This window comes from Gymnoscopelus braueri (genome assembly GCF_963280865.1).
Source record: "Gymnoscopelus braueri genome assembly, chromosome: 10".
Classification (NCBI taxonomy): Eukaryota; Metazoa; Chordata; class Actinopteri; order Myctophiformes; family Myctophidae; genus Gymnoscopelus; species Gymnoscopelus braueri.
This window is the reverse complement of record NC_137611.1, coordinates 54,938,555-54,960,689: the sequence shown is the minus strand read 5'-3', so window position 1 is coordinate 54,960,689 and position 22,135 is coordinate 54,938,555. Positions and strand designations below refer to the sequence as shown.

Sequence of the window (22,135 nt, the reverse complement as noted above, 5' to 3'; positions counted from 1 at the left end):
GTCTTTTATGTCCAACGTATTTGTATTTAAGTTCATAAAGTTAACATAAGTATAACTAAATGCATTTGAAATTAAATCAAAATGTTACTTTTCAGGATTCTAATTAAAAAATGGCAAAAATAGCAGATCTACAAACTCAAAACGCGTAACAATACGACATGTTTTGAGCCTGTAGATCGGCTATTTTTGCTACTTTTGTGTGACATAGAATGGCATTAATTTACGAAAAAAATAAGTTAAAATACGGAGATAAGAGGTGTCTGCCCGACAGTATATGCAACGTGGCCCTCTGGAGTGAGTGCGGGAATATAGTGGTCCTCTCCATCATCCAAGTTGCCCACCCCTGATCTACAGTATCTACCTACCACCTACAGTACCTCTCATTATCAATAGGAGTAAAAGTGCTTGAACTACTATTACTACTACTAGTATTAATAGCAGTGTTGTAGTAGTAGGAGCAGTATTAATACCTTTGCTGGTCTGGGCCTCCTCCAGAAGGTCCATGATGGATCTCTCGGCCTCTTTCAGACGGTCTTCAAAGGCCTTGTCGGTCACAGTCTCTGTGCTGGAGCCCAGGTTGTCTATGAGAGTCTGCAGGTCATGGAGCTTCTGCCTCTGCTGATTCACCTGAAATACCGGACAGATATGTCTTATATATAATACCCAATACAGCTTGGAACAAAATATTTTGAGATGGGGGGGGTCTGCGGCCAAATACATTATTTTGGGGGTTATTGACATGAAAAAGTTTGAGAACCACTGACATTATAGCAACAGTTTTTTCCCCAAACTGCTAGGATTTAGAAGGAACACCAAAACGCTCGCCCCAAAACACAGTCGCCCCGCGTCTTAACCCATTAAGGCCTGAGGCGATTCTTTAAAAAAATCTAAATCCTAACAGTTTTTGGGAAAAAATCTACAATCTATATATATATATCTATATATATATATCTATATATATATATATATATATCTGCTATTTTTGAATAGCTTAAGACATTTTAAGTGACACAGATGCGTTCCAGGTCTTAGTTAACGGGTTAACAGTAGTGTTTACCTTGTCTCGGACCAGAGTGTAACAGGACGGACATTGTTGACATCCGGGTGAAGTTCGGTTGTAGAAGTAGTTCTCCTCACACATGTCACACCTGGAGCCCACGAAGCCTGGGCGACACTCACAGCGGCCGTCTTCCTGACACTGAGCGCTGGCGGAGCCCTCTCCGTCGCAGTCACATGCTGTCATGGAATAAAGCACAATTAAATCTCACGACCGAGTCCTAATGTGCTGATGTGTGAAACAAAGTGGAATATAAAAAAAATAAATCAATAAAATAACCGAAAATAGCATATCAAAACAGATGCCTCTGTGAGAGCTTGTATATCAGCTATTTTTGGTGGCGCGACACGCTTCCATAGAAGACATGCTGGCTTCTAAGGAATCCAAATGAATGAAATCAGAGCTTTAAAAGTGAAAGGAAATGGCTTGTTCTAACGTGTCTTAGGAATTGACTCTAAGACGTTTTGGTAAGAAAATGACGTGTCAGTTCAGAGTAAGCAGAGTAAACATGAACTCTAGTCGACAAACAAGGTAAACAGTAAACATGTCCGTTGCCATAGAAACAGTCGCACTCACGTTTGCAGCCCGACGCTCCAAATCCAAAGAAGTTGACCTCGCAGCGCTCACACTGTTGACCTGTGACCCCTGGCTGACACTCACACTGACCCGTGGTGATGTCACACTGCCCGTTGGTGGAGCCAATCGGGTTGCAGTTGCACCTGGAGAACAGGAAGTACGGTATAAAGGGAGGTAGTGTTAGCCAGCCAAGCAATCATGTCTGCACGGCTATAACAACAGCCTATCACAACGCTGGGTGGAGTTTGACAAGATCATCAGTAATGTTTTAACCACTTAAGCCCTATTTTGCACGTTGTGCAATATCTCATGTTTTATTGTTAAATGTGATATGAACATTTGCATCCTTGCTAACACTGTTGGCCGTGTTCGTAAATATGTTCTGTCCCGCCCGAATAAACGAATTAAGTAAAGTATAAGTAAAGTCATACGACGGAATCACGATAAAATAGCCCAGCCTTTATGTGTGGAGTTTGCATGTTCTCCCCGTGTCTCCTAGGGTAGGTACCCTCACAAAAAACATGCAGTAATCCTGGTCACTATACTGCCTCCCCCTGGCCAGCCGGGGCGCCTGATGGAGGGGAAGGGAACTGGTTGGAATAACGTGTTCCTTCCACGCGCTACGTCCAACCAGGGAAACTCTCCCCTGTCAGGTGATAAGAAGGTCAGACGGCTCTCATGCATTGAAGGAGGCATGAGCTCGGCCCTGGCCTCCCAAGGTTGGCAGAGGGAAGGTAGTGCCCAGGATTACACGCTTAGGCATTGGCACTAGGGTGAAAAAATAGGGGTTACAAAATCGTGGGATAAAAATTTAGAAAATAAAAATAAAATAGCCCACCCTAGATGGGCTATTTTTGCAATTTCTGAACAATTTCAGAAATTATGGACACCAGGTTAAAAGCGGTTAATCAATTAAATCCGGGAACGCATGTCTGTCATTTTAGATTTCTTTGGCTATTAAAAAATAGCAATTGAATATATATTTTTTAAAGCAAACATTTGTAAAATATTTTGTTCCAGGGATCCCCCAGAAGCAAAGATTTGAGTTACAAATGTTCACTTTAAAAAAAATATATATACCGGTATATACACTCAAAGATTTGCACAACCTTTCACGATAATTTTTTTTAAAAAATATTACAAGCTCATAGCGCGGCATGAGCTTGTATATCTGCTTCAGTGTGTGTGTGTGTGTGTGTGTGTGTGTGTGTGTGTGTTCCACTGACCGTTCACATCCGTTGCCACTCTGCAGGTTGTAGTATCCAGGCTCACAGGTGCCACAGTCTCTGTTGGTGACGTGAGGAAAGCACTCACACTGTCCTGTGACCTGAGCACAGGTGGTCTGACCGTCCACTGTACCCAACACTGAACATGAACACGCTGAGAGTGGAGAGGTTGGGAGATGATTTAAATTCAAACAAAGGGTGTTCAATAGCACTGATTTATGGGAAAAAAATGCAAAAGCGGAAAAATGGAGTAAGCTGGTTTCTGCAGGACAGCAGCGACTGTATTCGATATCTTCTTACCTTTGCACTTGTCAGCAGGGCTGGCGGCCAGGGCGTGGCCATAGAAACCCTCCTTGCAGCGGTCGCAGAAGAAGCCGGCGGTGTTGTAAACACACTTGAGACACTCCCCCGTCTCCCGGTGACAGTTGCCCACGGCGTTGGGGTCGATGTTGTCACTGCACTGGCACGCCCTGCAGGTCCTCACTGGGCCGTTCTGACCCAGCGGGTCGCCAAAGAACCCGTCGTCACACAACTCACAGCGCTTTCCTGATGGAGAGACGGAGAGAGAGACACACAGAGAGACCGAGAGAGAGAGAGGATTTAACCGAGTTAGACCCGAGGCCGATTCTACAAATGCCATCTAAATCCTAAAAGTTTTCTGAAAAACGTATGTTGCTATATCAGTGGTGCTCAAAACTTTTTCATGTCAAGGACCCCCAAAATTATACGGCCCCGCCGTCTCAAATGTTTTGGTTCCAGGGACGCCCAGAAGCAAAGAATTGATTTAAAATATATAATTAGATAATATCAAAGATTTGCAGGATTTTTCAAAAATAGCAGATCTACAAGCTCATGGCACGGCACGAAGTTACGCTATTTTTGAACAGCCAAAGTATAAAATATGGCTAAAATCTGAAATGATACAGATGCTTTCCCAGTTTTAATGGGTTAAAAGTAGAACACTACAATGATTTACAAAGGAAAGCACTTGCAAAGTAAAGTCCAACGCGCTTCAGGCAAGTTGTTTTGAGTAGAAGGGCTCCGGTGCTCCACAGTAGAGGATAATATGATAAGGAAAATGAGTTACCTGAGCGCTTCAAATTTTCAAAATGGACTACCCAGACAGTTTGACTCAGAGGAATATGGCTTGTCAAAACCCCTGTGGTATTGTGGTAGTCTGTTTTGAAGTGACCAGGTAACTCTTGTTTTTTTCTTAGAATATAAATATGCACATATCTTGTTAAAATTACAAAGACCTTCCAACAAAATGCAGGACTGTGTGTGTGTGTGTGTGTGTGTACCTGTAGTTCCAGCGGGACAGTTGGTACACACCACCTCTCTGGTCTTGGGGACAACGGCACACGTAGCTCCGGCGGGGCAGGGACACGGCCTGCAGTCATTGGCCGTGCCCTGGGTGGCGTCGCCATAGTAACCATCCTTACACCTCTCACAGCTAAGCCCAGCGGTGTGATGCTCACACTGACACGCCCCTTTATACATAAAACATTACAATTAATAAACATGATTCATTTTTTTTTAAGACCACAGCGAGGCCACTTGTAACCACAGTTTTTGGAATGTGTTATCCATCTATAAATGCACTGAATCTCTGTCTATTTGCTGTCCCCCATATATTATTCTTGTCTTCAAACTTGCCGTGTGTATCACAGAGGAACCGATGTGTTTTGTCTAGTGGGAATTCAGTCGTGGGATCAGGGTTGTCCAGAAATACCACAAATCTGTCTGTCTGTCTGTCTGTCTGTCTGTCTGTCTTCCTTTTGTGCCCATATAGAGATCTGTGATAATATGATAATTATCAATAATATCAATATGACGTCATTGACTGAACTCCAAGTACTATTATAATGGGTACTGTACCGCACTAAGTCCTACAGTGACATATATATGTCTCTGTACTAAAAATGGACAACTGATGATCTGTGATTTTCACAATATTTCATCGTCTTTGACTATGTTTGGCTTAAGGTGTTTAAACTGCTTGTATGTGTCCTATGGCAGCTGGAAGCCCTTCCTCTCCCATTATGTCCCGTCTCATCTGAATAAGGAACGGTATAACAAACATACAGATCAACAAACACTAAAGCAGGCGCTCAGCAAACCTCTGAATCAACTGACGCCCCGCCACCAGAGGGCAGGCTCTGACAGAACACACTAAGCGTGAAGGTTAACAATAACAAATCTATGTATACTTCTGTATTATATGTAAATATAGAGATAGCCCGAGCTGAGCAATAATGTTTATATCTGACAAAAGTGCATTATTTGAAAATCAAATACTCATAGCCTTTTTTATCAACTAAGATGATGAGAAAATAGCATGAGATAAACAATCTGCAATATTCATGTCTGTTTATTGCCGTACACTTTTTCTTTGGGGTTGGTTATAATTTCTCTGTGTTTTTAATCAATATACTACCCTGGTAAACCATCCTGGTTGCGTGAATTCACATTATCATGTGGCTTCTGCAGAATGGTCTGGCACCATGTGCTGGGTGGGCGTTTTGCAGAAACCAAAAAGTGGAAGAGCCAATCAACGTCTGCGTTCAGGGCTGACGCTGATTGGCTCTTCCACTTTTGGGGTAGAAACCCAAGAAGTAGCCTACTACATATTTATGTCTATTAGTCCATGAGCCAGAGAAGATCTCATTATCGAAAGAGTGGGCAAAAACATACCTATATTACAAATATATATAAAAAATATGCAAATTAGGCATTAGGAAAATATGCCCGAATTTGCATAACTTTCCAGAATCAACATTGGAACATTGGACAAAGCCAGAGTCAACATTCTTATTTAATTTTGTTAAGATGTTGGAGTCAAAGGTTTTTAACGAGGGAATATTCAATATCATGGACTAAATGCCTAATTTGCATATTTAAATATACAATTTCAGAAAACTTGTAATACAATAAATCATTGTCTTCATGTAAGTAATCAACTGGGGAAGTTTCATTATGATAACTATTTTTAAAATGTTGTCATTTTTTCACCTGTCACGTATGGGGAAAATAACAAAATGTGTGATAAATATGAAAAAGCTGCTCCTGTGGAAAGGTTATCATATATTTATTTACTTATATTGACCCTATAAACAATTTAATATAGGTATGGTTTTGCCCACTCTTTCGATAATCATTGTTCAATTTTGGGACTCTGGCTCATGGACTATATGGAGTAAAAACGTTAACGCCACTAACTCAAAGAGGAAACAGATCGTCTACGTTAGTGAAAGCGGCGGGTGGACTACGTACCAGAGTCGGGGTCACATGACTCGCTGTGTTTGTTGCAGTTGCAGGTCTCACAGGAGCTGAAGGGTCCCAGCGCGGGCGTGGCTCGCCGGTATCCCAGCTTGCATTGCTCACAGTGCTGTCCCACGTATCCCTCGGGGCAGGCACACTGCTCCACCCAGCGGGCGGGGGTCCCGCCATGGCCCCGGCGCGCAGTGATCAGGGTCACGTCGTCCAGGTAACCGGCACCTGGATGACAAGGTGAGAGATTCCATTTTAGTTTCTACAACCCCTCCGAATCACCGTTAACCACTTGGAATGTTCAGAAACACAAATCTCGAACATTGTGTCATTTACAGGAGTATTTCCAATTTTCAGTACTTTTACTTCTACTCCACTACATCTCAGAGGCAAATACTATACTTTTACTCCACTGCAATTATTTGAAAACTTTTGTTACTAGTTACTTTGTAGATTATTATTTAACCACATTTCGGCCATTTGAAAATAGCCGATCTACAAGCTCGCGATGCAACGCATTGTGAGCTTGTAGATGTGCTATTTTCAAAATATTTTTATACATTTTTGCATTTGAAAACTTGAAATGGGACAGTCTGCATAATGAGTACTTTTACTTTCGGTACTGTAAATGCATTTTGATGCCAATACTTTTATACTTTTACTCAAGTACATTTAGAAATCCGGACAGAGTATTTCTATATTGCAGAATTGATACTTTTACCCAAGTAAAAATTGTGAGTACTTGTCCCACCACTGCATGCACATGCATGGCAGACAGGCACTGGCAGCTAAAAAAAACACACTTTCTGTGGACAAAACCCCTAACTCGGCACGATTTCATTCAAGTTCTATTGGCCAAAAGAAACCCCTTATAGACAACCTGACACCTTGACAGAGGTCTGTGATCTTCTACTTAGTATAATGCTTGGTATTATTTGAGGGGATCCTTTACTTTTCTCGCTGTAAGTTCCTCTGATCTTGATGGAGGTCAGGTTGTGGAGCAGCTTCTGGAAGTCAGAGTGACTGATGGTTGGTCTCCAGGGGTAGTCAGTACTGTCATGAAGCCTGAGGGGGCGCACAAACACACCACAACTGTTAACACACCACACACACACACACTACAACAAAAAGCAGCTGAACACACCAGAAAATTAACTGTTAAGGGATAGTTCACCCCTACAATGACTTTTTTTCCATCGATTAGTCTCCCCATGGAGACTTGAATTCATGGATATTTTTTTGTTTTTGTCGCATTCCTAAGCCAATAATTTGATGACCGGCAGCGGTTCCGGTAGGAGACACAAAAAGTCTTCTTTGTGTCTCCTACCGGAACCGGTGCCTACCGGTCCGCTGGTCATCAAATTATTGGCATTATTGGAATACGACAAAAACTAAATGAATTCAAGTCTCCATGGGGAGACTAATCGATAGAAAAAAAGTAATTTATTGGGTGAACTATCCCTTTAACCACTTAAGCCCTCTATTCTTAGTAAACTGGAGTTGGAACTGTACTTAGACCACTTTTTTCCATCTACACCAAAAATAGCCGATCTGCAAGCACACAACGCGCCGCAATGAGCTTGCAGATCGGTTATTTTTGGCTAACACCTTCCAAGATGCTGGGGTTCAAGTGGTTAACACACCACAAAAACAGTTTAACCCATCACACTAACCACAAAAAACAGTTAAAAATTGCCCCAAACTGTACCAAACTAAACTGCACCAAACGCACCTGAAGACGTATGTCTGCATGTTCTCGCTGGGGTAGGCGTTGCCCTGCGCGATGAGGGGGACGGCCACCCTGTGATTGGCTCCCTCCAGGATCAGGTCCTCGGCCGACAGGCGAGTGTCTCGTCGGTCCACGCGGAAACTCAGCGTCAGGTTCTGACCGTAGCTTAGCAACTGGTCGCCCAGGAACTTCTCTGTATCCACGAGAACAGATGAGACGGTTTATTATGTTGTCATGACAACAGGGGAGGCAGGTTATACGTATGTTGTCGGAGCAAACAAGATATTGTATCTAGGGTTTGGGATCCTTTAGGATTTTAACCATTCCGATTCCTTAACGGTTCCCATTTAACGATTGCTATATTAAAAAAAAGAAAATACTATATAATTTTGGCCTTGATGATTTTTTTTGATGGACACAAATTCAATCATACATACAGTATTGCATACATATTATTGTAGTGGTTCTCAAAGTGAGGTCCAGGGACACTCTTGTGTTACTTGAGGGGGTTCCAAATGGACGTCCTCATAGCAGCTCTGACAGTGTGATAAACCGGTTCCGGAAACGGTTCCAAATATGATGGAACTGATTCCGGCTCCTCAATGTTGGATGTTGGAAGTTGAACCCATCGGGCCAGAACCATTGACCTGACCAATATAAACATAAATGATATGGTGTGTGTGTGTTGCTCTGCGAGAGAGAGAGAGAGAAAAAGTGTGTACCTGGAGCTATGAAGTACATAGGGAAGTAGTCGTCAGAGATGAGGGAGATCTCCTGACCACTGGTAGAATACTGGACCGGAACACTGGAACCATCCCGCTGCTGACCACTCCACTGCTCGTCATCTGCACACACACACACACACACAGTTATGTTTAGTGTTAATATACCTCTGTAGAAGACAGACAGACAGACAGACAGATAGATAGTTTAAAGTGTGCACCACTGGATGAAAATGGTCAATTACGGGTTAATTTATATCCCCAGTAACGCACAAAACCCACAGGCCAGCATTAAGCGCACGGACACTGCTTTTCTTCCGCTCCATCAGGGGTGGGCAACTTTGATGATGGAGAGGGCCACTATATTCCCACACTCACTCCAGAGGGCCACATTGCATATAATGTCGGGCAGACACCTCTTATATCTGTATTTTAACTTTTTTTCGTAAATTAATGCCGTAATTCGCCATTCTATGTCACACAAAAGTAGCAAAAATAGCCGATCTACAAGCTCAAAACACGTCGCATTGCGACGCGTTTTGAGTTTGTAGATTTGCTATTTATGCTATTTTTGAATTATAATCCTGAAAAGTAAAATCTTTTAATTAATTTCAAATGCATTTAGTTATACTTATGTTAACTTTATGAACTTAAATACAAATACATTGGACATAAAAAAAGACAATAGAATTGTAATACTAGTCATTAAGCTACTAAAATAGACTGAAGTAATTAAAGCGGGTCATGATTGCATGTTTGGAATCGTAACAGCTGAATAATAATATATCAGTATTCCGATATTAACCTGCGGGCCGCATGTGGCCCCCGGGCCGCCAGTTCCCCATGTATGCGCTACATGTTAATGAATGCAGCCGTTCTCACTGGCACGTGCTAAGATGACTTTTCTGCTCTGGGCGGGGAAACAAAGCTTGTCCAGGCACGTATTCTCCTAGATATACATTGTATATAGGATAACCAGACGGCCCCGGTTTGGGATGGCGAGAACAGTCGTGCACCAAAAATAAACGCATGTGTGGACGCTTTTTTGGTGTGTCCAGTGCTTAAGTAGTGTTCCCACACACACACCTGTACACCCTGCATAAAGGTGAAGGTGTGTGAAGCTGTGAGTTTACTGGCAGAACACCATGGTGGGTCATGCTCTCCATGGACACTACAGAGTACACTTACTGGGGGTGTGTATAAATGACCCGGAATCAGTGGCGGAAAGTAACTAAGTACAATTTTGAGGTATTTGTACTTTACTCGAGTAATTCCAACTTCCAATAGTTTTACTTCTACTCCACTACATGTATTTGAAAACTTAAGTTACTAGTTACATCGTAGATTTTGATTATTATTACAAATCATACATTAACCACTTCAGCCCTATATACATATCGGCCATTTGAAAATTGCCGATCTACACAATGCGTTGCATCGCGACGCATTGTGAGCTTGTAGATCTGCTATTTTCAAAAGCTTTTTATACATTTGAAAACTTGAAATGGGATAATCTGCATAATGAGTACTTTCACTTTTGGTACTTTAAGTACATTTTGAATACTTTAGTACTTTTACTCAAGTACATTTTGAAGTACGGATTTTTACTTGTATTGTATTTCTAGATTGCAGTTTTGATACTTTTACCTAAGTAAAAAAAGTACTTTTTCCACCACTGCCTGTAACTGACCATTTTCATCCAGTGTACAGGTGCCGTAAAGGTTACCGTTACCTGCATTAAAGTGTGTGGAGATGGTGTGCATGCTGTAGCCCTCTGCGCTGTCGCACACTGACGAGTGTTGGAAACAGAAACACGGAGTACACCCCTGAGGGTTCAGGGGGTCCAGGTTGAAGAAACCCAGCTTACACCTGGAAAACACCACAACACAACACGATCAACACCCTAACGAACAACAGCAATAACAAATGAAGGGCTAATTTCCCCATTCATCATCTGCTGAATTATACAGGGCGAATTAAGTGTTTATGGCCTAGAACTATACATATCTCAGCTGTCCGGCAGAAACCAGCTAACTCCAAAATGTTTATTTTTCAGGAAATGAAAAGAAGTTTGGAGGTTTTGTTCATCATTGATAAGAACAGCTGAATGGACCTCCAATCTCACAATGAGGTTGGAGGTCAAAAGGGGGTGGAGCCTGGAGTCAGCTAAACCAGCTAACTTCGGTGGAGTAAGCTGGTTTAGCAGAAAGTTTGAGGATCCAATGGAGTTAGCTGGTTTTGTCAGAAGCACTTTTTAATGCTTTTCATTGGTTCAATATTTTTTTTATCAACACACAGACGTAAAGGGTGTTCAATGGCCCTGATTTATGGAAAAAAAATGCAAAAGCATCAAAATGGAGTTAGCTGGTTTCTGCCGGACAGCAACGATATTACAGTCTAATATGATTGTTGGGTGGTTGAGACAAAAAAAGAAAAAGTACAAAGTATGAGTATACAAATTGCGTTTTTGTCAAAACCTTAAAATGTTTGGGCTATAATGTTATGCCTAAAATAGTGACACCAGGTTGTAAGTGGCCAAGCGTGTGGGTTTTAATACATATTGAACTAATGAATAGTATTAACAGGAGCCTGTGACTAAATAATAAGTACATTGGATCAATTGGAACACAGGTTCTCTTTTCCATTTCCTGAAAAGTAACAGTTTCCACCCAGTGACAGTGGCAACATATTCTTTAATGAAAGTATAAGTACTGATGCTTTTAATGCTTCATGTTAGGTTGACTCTTTGACTCCACGTCCACGATGGCGTGTTTGATGTCTGATGAGGTTTCTGTGTGTGAGTGAGTGAGTGTGCGTGCGTGCTTGCGAGCACATGGTTTCAGGGTTAATTAAAGTGTGCTGACAGATAATATACAGATCCTATAGACATAATAACAGCTGGTACTGACAGACAGACAGAGACATGCAATTGCATGTGATCCAGGCCCCTGTTGAGTTTGTGTGTGTGTGTGTGTGTGTGTGTGTGTGTGTGTGCGCGCGCGCACACTGAGTTGAGGCCCCTGTAGAGTGCGTGTGTGTGTGTGTGTTTGCGTGTTATGTTCATTCCCACCATGTGCTTTCCAGCAGGAAGCCTAAAGCCCAATTCAGATCAAAGATTTGCAACGAGGCGAAAGCGTTTCGGAACACTGCAGAGAAGGATCAGCCTGCTGCATGTCGGCTGGCACCAGCTGATTCGAGTCTCATGAGACAATGAGAAGTTTCATCATCCATCCAATCCACCCACACACACACACACACACACACACACACACACACACACACACACACACACACACACACACACCTCATCCATCCACATGTCCATCCATCTGCTTATCCGGGGTTAGGTTAACAGTTCCAACAGAGAATCGCAGACTTCCCTTTCCGGGCCGCGTAAGCTACTTGTAACTGGGGAATCCCAAAGCTAAAATCCAAGGCCCGTTGGGCCTCCCCCCCTGTGGGACAGGTCCACAGAACCTCCCTCTGGAACATCCGTACAAGATGCCTGAACCACCTTAACCCATTAAGACCTGAGGTTCTACTCCCAGTCTCTCCCGGTTGACTTAACTTCTCACTCTAGAAATATCTGTTCGGTTTTTCACGCACGCATAATTGGTTTTCGTTTCCATACCCGGGAGGGATGCGGATGCAACGCCTTGTGAGCTTATAGAGCGGCTATTTTCATCGCGTGACACCGGAGCATAAATGTAAGCATTATAATGTTGTGGAGAAAAACCACAGCGCTGCGGTCTGAATTTAAAGATGAATGTCACCGTTTGGGAAAGAGGAGGAAATTGTGAGTGTGAGTGTGTGTGTACTGACAGTGAAATATAACTGTCGCCACTGCTGTGAGCTACACAATTTACACTAATAGCAATGAATGAGAGTGAGCTTGTGTGTGTGTGTGTGTGTGTGTGTGTGTGGGGGGGGGGGGGGTAGAGAGAAAATAGAAGAGGAGAAAAGAGGAGAGGAGAAAATAGAGGTGGTGAGCGTCACTGACAGGAAGAGAAAGACAGCTGATCAAGACGGACACAAATAGACAGAGAGAGAGATAGTGTAGGGGAATTCTAGTGTGTGTGTGTGTGTGTGTGTGTGTGTGTGTGTGTGTGTGTGTGTGTGTGTGTGTGTGTGTGTGTGTGTGTGTGTGTGTGTGTGTTACCGACAGTGAAATATGAGGCTGGCTCCACTGCCGTGAGCTACATAATTAACACTAAACAGCAGTTAATTAATCAGGGCCATCCAGCGCAGATGGGAGTTCCCGTTGTAATGTTATGAATATTGTGATTTCTAACTTAAGACAACATCACTTCTTATTGTTCTGCTGACATCCATTGACTTTGATGAGATGGAGATTCGTCACACCGGGAGGCGAACTGGAGCCCAACGTTTGATGGAATTCATTGAAGCCAATGAGAGCAGAGTGGACGAGAGATTATGAAGAGACTAATACCTTTGTTTAATAATAGGTTCGGGAAACTAAAAGAAGACTTATCACACAAAGAGCACAGAGTAGGTTTCTAGCTTAAAAAACCTGACGAATATGCCAGAGCAAATACTACCCAGTATAAAAATACTAATACATTAATTATCTAGTGCAGGGGTGCGGGACACCTAGGGGGTCCTCAGAGTTACTACAGGGGGTCCGCCAAATCTTTGTGTGATAGGATTTTTTTTTTTTTACATTAACCACTTGAACCCTAGCATCCCTTTTCTGAGGAGAACTTTAGCCAAAAATTGCAGATCTACAAGCTCACAAGAGGCGTTGTGAGCATGTAGATCTGCTATTTTTGGCAAAGGTGTCTCTCTCAGCTAGGGGGTCCCTGGCCTGAAAACGTTGAAGACCCCTGATCTAGTGTGCATATCAAAACAGAAGAGACCAGAAAACACCATGATATTTTCCTGAACGATTATTAGGCTGCCATCGTTCAAATATATTGTTTATTTGTTTGTCCAGCCGGCTCTCGTCGACATCAATGCATTCCATCACATTTCCGGCTGCAGTTTGCCTTCCAGTGTGGCTCTATGTGATGACGTAGAACGTGCCCCCTACTTGGGTCTATAAATATCTACCCAGTCACATGCTCTGGTTGATGTGCCTGATCAATTGATGTTTTTTAATGATACAAATGCATATATGACCATATATTTGTACATATCTTTCAAAAGGATAAAACACACCAAAAAAAGTTTGTTAGCTTATTTCCATTGTGATCCTTGGAGTGTAAATGCGTGTGTAAACTGAGTGCCATGTGTCTGCCATGTACAGACAAGTAAAATACCAAAGTACAACATGGGTACTGTAAAAGGAACTCAACTAATAGATAGGTTATAATTAGGTTCAGCTGCTATTCAGACAGCTCTTTATGGAGGACATAACAAGTTAACAATGGAGCTTTTTTAGACCTTTGAGGTTGAAACATTTTATCATTAAATCCATTTGGGAGAAGAGAGAAAACTCCTGGGGGAAAAAAAACTCCTGGAGAGTGCAGATACAGTATATCCTGTCTTCTGACTTATTCTTTCTTATCATGCAGCTGTTGGAACAGCTTGGATGTGTGTGCATTCCACTAATCTGTGTCATGGAGAAGTCCAGGGTTCTTTCTGAGCGTTGCTGCTGGTGCATCAGTTTGTGTCGAGTGGAATGCTGCTGCGTTCATACTGACAACTATAAAGCTACAGGCTACCATTCATTTTCAATGGAAGCCAGCGACATGAAGATACAAAGCTACAGGTTACCATTCATTTGCAATACGCATTCTACACACCACTGGGTATCAGCTGACAGCTCTGAGATCAGTGTTCTGCACACAGCCAGGAGTAGGTACCAGTGTGTGTGTGTGCGCGCGAGTGAGTGAGTGAGTGAGTGAGTGTGAGTGTGTGTGCGCGCATGTGCATACCTGTCACAGCTGAAACCTTCTACGTTGTCTTTACATTGACATCTTCCAGTCTGAACGTCACATTCCTGAGTACTTCCTGATGGATTACATGAACACGCTCTGTAGAGAGAGAGAGACAGAGAGAGAGAGAGATCAAAGAGTGAGATTGGGTGCAAACCATACAGTACATTGTACAAATGATGCATCTGAACACTCTCCGAGTTAGATTGATTTGAAACAATTACCTGCAGCCAGCCTCAGTCAGAGTGTGATATCCTGGCTGACAGCGGTCACATTTATCTCCCGTCACACCTGGTTTACAGCTACACCTCCCAGTGCTGTCACACTGCGTACTCTGAGACCCTGAGGAGAGGAGAGGTTACAACCACAGATATAGATAGAGAGTCCTTTACTGATCCTGTTTAACACTGTTGATTTTACAGCGTAGATTAGGGTTCCTAGTCAAAGATGAAATTAAATAAAACACCAAACTGAGGGGCCATGGTTAAATACAGTGGTTCTCAAAGTGGGGTCTGGGAACCCCCAGGGGTCCTTAACCCATTAAGACCTGAGGTCGATTCTAAAAATGTCAAATTTTCACGATTTTTCAAAAATAGCAGATCTACAAGCTCGTAGCACGGCACTCGGTGCCGCGCTATGAGCTTGTAGATCTGCTATTTTTGAATAGCCCAAAGAAATCTATAATGACACAGATGCTTTACTGGGCTTAAAGGGTTAAGGGGGTTCCAGGGGGTCTCAAGCTAAATGATTAGCAACTCTGAGAGTGTACAAATGTACACTTTCAGAGTTATGGGGGTCCGTGGCCGAATGCATACTAAACTAGGGGGCCCATAGATCAAACTGGGGGTCCATGGTGTAACGTATATCATTGAGTGGGGGTCCTTACCGACAGGGTTGCATCCACATGGCAGGCATCGTCCCCCTGTCTGCTCCGCTCGGCTCTGCTCTCGGTAGTAGTTGTCGAGGCAGCGCGCACAGTTGGGTCCGTCGGTGTTGTCGGCACAGTTCCGGCAGTGACCTCCGTGACCTGTGGCCCGGTACAGCTCCGTGTCGAAGTAACAGTCCAAACTCTTCCCGCTGCACTCACAGGCTGTACGCACACACACACACACACACACACACACACACACACAGACAAATGCAGACACACACACACGCACAAAAACAAACACAATATTGACACATTAGTTTGTTATGAATATCGACTTGTTGAAATATTATTGTTTGAGTATATTTCACGATCAGAAATTCCCCGGTGGTTCACAGCAGGAATGTTGTTTAGTGTGTGGAACTGACAACGCTAACACAATAACTTTCACATACCATGCACCCCAGAACAGAGGTGCAACAAGTTAATCCAACTAATCGCTTATGGAAAAAGTCATCAATTTAAACAAAATGACTTAAAAAAACTGTAAAATAAGAAATTATGAAGACAATTAAATTGAAGTTAAAACAGCATCTGTAAGCTCAAAATCTGTCACATCACGTGAGCTTGTAGAACGGCTATTTTCACGCGACACTGTTGTGCAATTCCGTATAAAATGGGACTCAAGAGATCAAATACATGCTCCTTCCGACATTGGAAAATATTCTCGATTAATGGGGACACTAATGGCTAGAATAATAGCTGTCGCTGATAAGAGCGTGTCTATGTGCGGTCCTGGTGCAATGTTTCCAGACGTTGGTCTTAGGAGGAGGATTAGCAGTGAGAGGACTGTGGGAGTTGGCCTCTCAATCCAGTTAGTCATGCATCTGTGCTCGGCTGTGGATGTCTGACCTGCCAGGAACCACATTTTTAAAATGTCTGTTTGAAAAAGCCAGCGTTCTCAGCCACGATATACAGGTTACAACTATCTCATGATGTTTATTTGACTGATCCGGCTACATTTGCATCGTGCAACAGTAAACTGATCTTACATCGGTTTATAGTGTATCAGTTTAGATTGTGCAACAGTATAAACTATATCTCACACTGACAGATATTTCAAAATCACATTCTTTCCACTGATATCTGTCTTCAACTGCCACGGCTTCTCTCTCTATCAATCTGTCTCCCTCTCTCTCCGTCTCTTTCTCCTCCCCCCTTCTCTCTCTGTCTCTCCAGATAAAGAGAGATATGGGGATTGTGTGGTTGCATTGTGCTGTTGTGTTGTGTAGTTGTTGCGTAAAAGTGAAGAAAAGGCCTCTCACTCATAGCCACAATGCAGGATAATGTATTAAATGAATACCAAAGCTAGACCTTTCCAGGTTTGACTGAACCGGAAGCACTGAACGGCAAACTAATCATTTGGAACTGATCCTTTTTTTTTGCAAACACGAACGAAATTACTCGAGAGAGTCACTGAAATGAACGATAGTTCCAATCACTAATACATACCTAAACATTCGTTAGGGTTGTGTAGTTGTACGTACTTAAACAGTCGTTAGGGTTGTTATGAAACGGTCGTGTAGTGCAGTGTATATCAACCCTGGCAAACGTCCCAAATTTGGGCCGGGGCTACTGCTGAGGTGTGCCGCGCCGTTTGAAGGAGGTTTGAAAAAAAATCATTTTGAAAAAAAAAAAAAAAAGTTTTTTTTTTTTTTTTTTTTTTTTTAAACATTAATAATAATCAGGCATGCAAACAGCCCCGAGGTGAAAAGGGTGACAACATGCTGTTTTTTTTCGGGTCAGGTGTCACACTATTGCCCTATTTGGATTCAAAACGGCTAGCGGAAGCTGAAAAGCTACAAGTTTGCATGTCTGAATAATGCAAAAACAGAAATATTTGTTTGCATTTGCTTTTTTTCTCCCCCATTTATTTTCATGATAAAAAAGTGCGTATCGTATCGAAATCGTATCGAAGTTGTGTGCCCAATATCGTATCGTATCGTTTCGTGAAATGTGAAAATCGGCACACCCCTAGTGTGTCTATATAGATATACCGTATATATATATATAATTATATATACCGTATATCTAGGTGTGCCCTGGGATTTTTTGGCTATGCCAGGTGTGCCTTGGCACAAAAAAGGTTGATAGACACTGGTGTAGTGTATTGTGTATTTGTTTAGTTCAGTGGTTCTCCAACGTATACATTTCACAAACCCCCCCTTAACTCGGCCTCTGCCTTACTTCCTTCACAGGTGTTACCAAACAAATACCAATTCTAATGAAGGCTCTGTTCCATTTAGTGTAGCACAGTGGTTCTCAAACGTTTTAATTTCAAGGACCCCCATAACTCTGAGAGTGTACAAATGGAACCAAATGGACCCTGAAGGGTCCATTTGGTTCCATTTGTATACTCTCAAGAGTTACAGACCTGTAAGGGTCAATTTAGAACCCCCTCAAGGAACCCTGAGTCCCTGGAACCCCACTTTGAGAACCACTAGTGTGTTGTGTGTGTGTGTGTGTGCATACGTACGTAAACATTCGTTGGGGTTCTCTGCGGTGGCTCTCCTCCATGGTCGGTCGTTGTAAAACGGTTGACAGCGGCTGCAGTCATCTCCCTCCGTGTTGTGTTTACAGTTGCACTTCTTTACACCGGCGTCGTTCTTCAAACACTCACTGGCATGGCCGTTACACTTACACCTGCGCGCACACACACACACACACACACAGACAACAGAGAGAGAGAGTCATCAGGCTAGGAGTATTAAGGTACAGTAGGGTTGCATAACATATCGTCTCTTTCGGGGAGAAACCTCAAATCTTCATACTTCAACTTTTTGTGTTTTTTCGTCGTATGACAGTGTCGCCCCAAAAGTAGTGAAAATACTCTACAAGCCCTCAATTCGACACTTCTCATTAGTCTTACTTTTTGAAAAATGTTGAGATACTGACAGTGGTGAAGTGTGTGTGGGGGTTTTATATATATTGAATCAATAGTTCTTTTTTTATGTCCATTTTGGACATTTCACCAGACAGTGACGATATCCAAACAGTATGAGATTGTGGGTGTTACTGGTCAGCTTCCAGTACAACAGTAACAGACTACGGTTGTACTGGTCCTCCAGGAGTGAACCCTGAACTCTCCATGGGGGCAGTCTAACAGCTGGGAGGCGTGTGGAGGGGTGGTGTAACTCTGACAGGAATGTTAGGAATGTAGGGCTGTAATGGAAATCTGCTCCATGTTAGAGAGAGAGAGAGAGAAACGGAGAGAGAGACAGAGAGAGACAGTAGGGGAGCAACTATCAATTATCTTTTTAGCGATTATTCTTATTCCATTAAATATCTTATTCTATCGATTACTTTTCCTATAAATCAAATAATCGACAGGCGTGTTTTCGGGGATTATTTATCAACGAATATTTGTATTTTTAAGTGTAAAAAAAGTCAAATAGATTTTTCATAATTGACTAATCGATTAGTCTGATTAAACACCTAAGCCCTATTCTATACTTAATGGTACATCATGCAAAAAAATAATAATACAATGATGCACCCTTGAGAGAGAGAGAGAGAAATAGAAAGAGAGAGAGAGAGAGAAAGACGGTCAGAATGCAGTGGTTCCAGTGGTTTGTGTAGGCGTGTGTCTCACCTCCCTCCCACAGCAAAGTCAGAGATAGCATAGTAGCAGGACAGACAGACAGACAGACAGACAGGTGTCTCACCTCCCTCCCACAGCGAAGTCAGAGATAGCGTAGTAGTAGGACTGGAGGACTTTGGGGTCGTTGAACACCTCGTCTCCAAACGTGTTCAGTCTGTTCAGAGTCACCCTGATGTCAGTGGCTGTCACCCATTCCTGAAACACACACACACACACACGGTTCTATTACTATACCTGTGAGGAAATCAACATTTTAGGACATTGATTTTATGAATGCCATTTTAACCCATCAACAGGGGGTCCTCAGAGGTACTACGGGGGGGGGGAGACAACCTATAGTCACTTTAACCCATTAAGGCCTGAGGCCGATTCTTAAAAATGTTTTCTAAATCCTAACAGTTTTTGGAAAAAAATCCCAATTCTTTTTTTTCAAGATTTTTCAAAAATAGCAGATATACAAGCTCATAGTGCGGCACTCGGTGCCACGCTATGAGCTTGTATATCTGCTATTTTTTGAATAGCCAAAGAAATCTAAAGTGACACAGATGCGTTCCAGGTCTTAATGGGTTAAAAGAAAAACATGTAGAATACTTCCAAACTGGTCTCAACAGTCAACACACATTGATGAGACAATCAGCTCAATATACTCATTACGGCCGAGCTACACCAGACTTTTCCAAGCGCGCTGTATGCGTGGCGCGTACAGCGCGGTTTGTTTAGATCCAATTGATATCATTGATACCGGCTACACCAGGCGTGCGGATACGCGAGTCCCGCATACACAGGCTTTAAAATAGAACTGGATCTAAAAGTGCGTGTGTGCGTATTATGTGCGAAAATTCTCTGGTGTAAAATAGGTCGCAAAGTTGCAAAGAAGCCTTTCTCAAAAAAAGAAAAGAAAAAAGAAGATATTATCATGTAGTGATCATTCATTATCAGGTATTAGCATGTAGATATTAGTGGGGTCTAATCCTAAACCCATAACCATTTCAGGAAAATGTTCAGGAAATACCCATTTCTCAAATTCAGCTATACTTGTACATCTGATGTTCTTGGTATTTATGAAAATACTAGGGTTGTCAAGATCCCGTCATTTTACGATTGATTGTCACGCAAATAATAGCGTTTTTAGCGTTTAACATTGGGACACACAACTTTTTTACTTTTCCGTTTGGATTTTAGGGTTCGTAAACAAAAGTCACACAACTTAAATATATAAAAGAAATGACTGACATTTAATAAAGTTATACCTTCAACTGCAACGGTTTCTCTCTCTCTCTCTCTATCTAAGCTTGTAGATCAGCTTATTTTTTATGTTTGAAAATGGATGAACACTTTTCAACATGGATTCGATTATGAAAATTATGCAAAGAATAATTGTGATTATCTCGAATGATTGGGTGATTATGTACACCGGTCTGTCTTATTGTTGACACGTCTAGTCCTACCAGAGTCTGCCTGTTGTCACTCAGCTGTCCTTCAAGGCAGCGACCCCCTCAAAATATATTTGAACTGGGGACCCCCCACCCTGACAAGCACTCAGAATAGGCTCTATGCACAGCAGCCATATTGTAAAGAAATTGGGCCTCTTCCTTACTTCACAGGTCTAACCAATTATACTAATGAAGGCTCTGTTCCATTTAGTGTAGCAGAGTGGTTCTCAAACCTTTTATTTCAAGGACCCCCATAACTCTGAGAGTGTACAAATGGAACAAATGAAACTGAGAGTGTACAAATGGAACCAAATGGACCCGTAAGGGTCCATTTGGTTCCATTTGTACACTCTCAGTTTCACACCCATAAAGGGCCATTTCCCTGGACCACAATTTGAGACCCACTGGTGTAGCGTAGAGTGTTTCACCCTGACTGTTTGACCAGAATGGAACAGAGCCTTCATTAGTATCATAGGTAACACCTGTGAAGGAAGTAAGGAAGAGGCCCAATTTCTTTCCAATATGGCTGCTGTGCATGGAGGCTATTGTAGGAGTTGAGGCATTACATTTAGTTTGACTCCGTTCCACTGAGAATGTTGTTGCGAGGTGTTGTGAGCTTGTAGATCGGCTATTTTCACAATTATTGCCTCTTTCTTAGGTAATATTTGACAAATAGGCTATTGTTTTCTATATTTTAGGTATTAAAAAGGTTAAATTGTCACTTTAGAAATGTGCAGATACCCTGTACACACTTATACTGTATGTTTACTGTTGAGTAAGAAAACAATGTTGCACATTAAGCTGACCATCTGGGGTCTCTGACCCACAGTTTGAGAACCACTGCTTCAAGGCCCACATTGCAGCGGTTACTTAACGTTTTGGCTTATAGCAGACAAAGTGGCTAGTAGATGAATATAAAAATACAAATACAAAAAATGTAACTGCCAGCCAGGCAGGGTCCAGGGTATGCCTGATAATCTGCCCTGACATATGTATAGCAACAGCCTGTCAAGAGTAACACATAGCCGTTACTGTAACTGTTATATCACAGTTATAGGCCTGGCACAATTATTACATAATCGCCTAATCACAAATATCTCAGATAATCACAATTATTTTGTATAATAGTCATGAAAATTACATTTTCAAACATTTTCCAAACAATAGCGGCAATGGCAGATCTGCAAGCACACAACGTGTCATGATGCAAAGTGCAGTGAACTTGTAGATTGGCTACTTTCACTAGTTTGGGTCCCAGTAGCCTCGTTTGTTTCCAGTAGTACTCATCTGCGAAGCGAAAAGCCTGGTCACGACATAATGCAGAGTGTGTCTATAGGGGGCGGAACTTCCGTCGCACGCATATCCCCCGGAAACAATCTTTTTCTGAGGTACCTTTTTCTCGTTTCATTCACGGAGAATGCAAACAGATTTGTAAAGCGTCAACGTCATTTCCTTTGGCGGTACTTCCGGCCAAATTCAAGCACTAAGACACTCAACTTTCTTGCCCAGTGTGGGGTTCCCGGGTGAGTCAAATTTCTCTTATGGGTTTCGAACCCAAAAGAAGCTTGGGAACCACTGCTTAAAAACATCTCAAAGATAGGCTCTATGCACAGCAGCCATATCGGAAAGAAATTCGGCCTCTGCCTTACTTCCTTCACAGGTGTTACCAATGATTTTAATGAAGGCTCTGTTCCAT

At 42.3% G+C, this 22,135-nt stretch overlaps 1 protein-coding gene across 2 annotated transcripts in view; it reads right to left on the bottom strand.

The window, feature by feature from the left end:
• Positions 1–22,135, bottom strand: part of lamc1 (laminin, gamma 1) — a 327,165-nt gene that overhangs the window by 267,150 nt on the left and 37,880 nt on the right. For both annotated transcript variants that reach the window (XR_013933869.1, XM_080439567.1), the window contains exons 3-18: positions 19,071–19,201; positions 17,882–18,048; positions 15,364–15,567; positions 14,702–14,819; positions 14,478–14,576; positions 10,313–10,449; positions 8,581–8,703; positions 7,862–8,051; positions 7,082–7,194; positions 6,133–6,357; positions 4,161–4,349; positions 3,160–3,405; positions 2,860–3,013; positions 1,634–1,776; positions 1,058–1,236; positions 471–627 (exon numbers count right to left, since the gene is read on the bottom strand). Coding sequence is in view for 1 of the 2 variants with exons in the window: in XM_080439567.1 (XP_080295693.1) it covers positions 471–627; positions 1,058–1,236; positions 1,634–1,776; positions 2,860–3,013; positions 3,160–3,405; positions 4,161–4,349; positions 6,133–6,357; positions 7,082–7,194; positions 7,862–8,051; positions 8,581–8,703; positions 10,313–10,449; positions 14,478–14,576; positions 14,702–14,819; positions 15,364–15,567; positions 17,882–18,048; positions 19,071–19,201 (2,575 nt within the window). In the remaining variant the exon portion in view is untranslated. The remainder of the gene's footprint in view (positions 1–470; positions 628–1,057; positions 1,237–1,633; positions 1,777–2,859; positions 3,014–3,159; positions 3,406–4,160; positions 4,350–6,132; positions 6,358–7,081; positions 7,195–7,861; positions 8,052–8,580; positions 8,704–10,312; positions 10,450–14,477; positions 14,577–14,701; positions 14,820–15,363; positions 15,568–17,881; positions 18,049–19,070; positions 19,202–22,135) is intronic.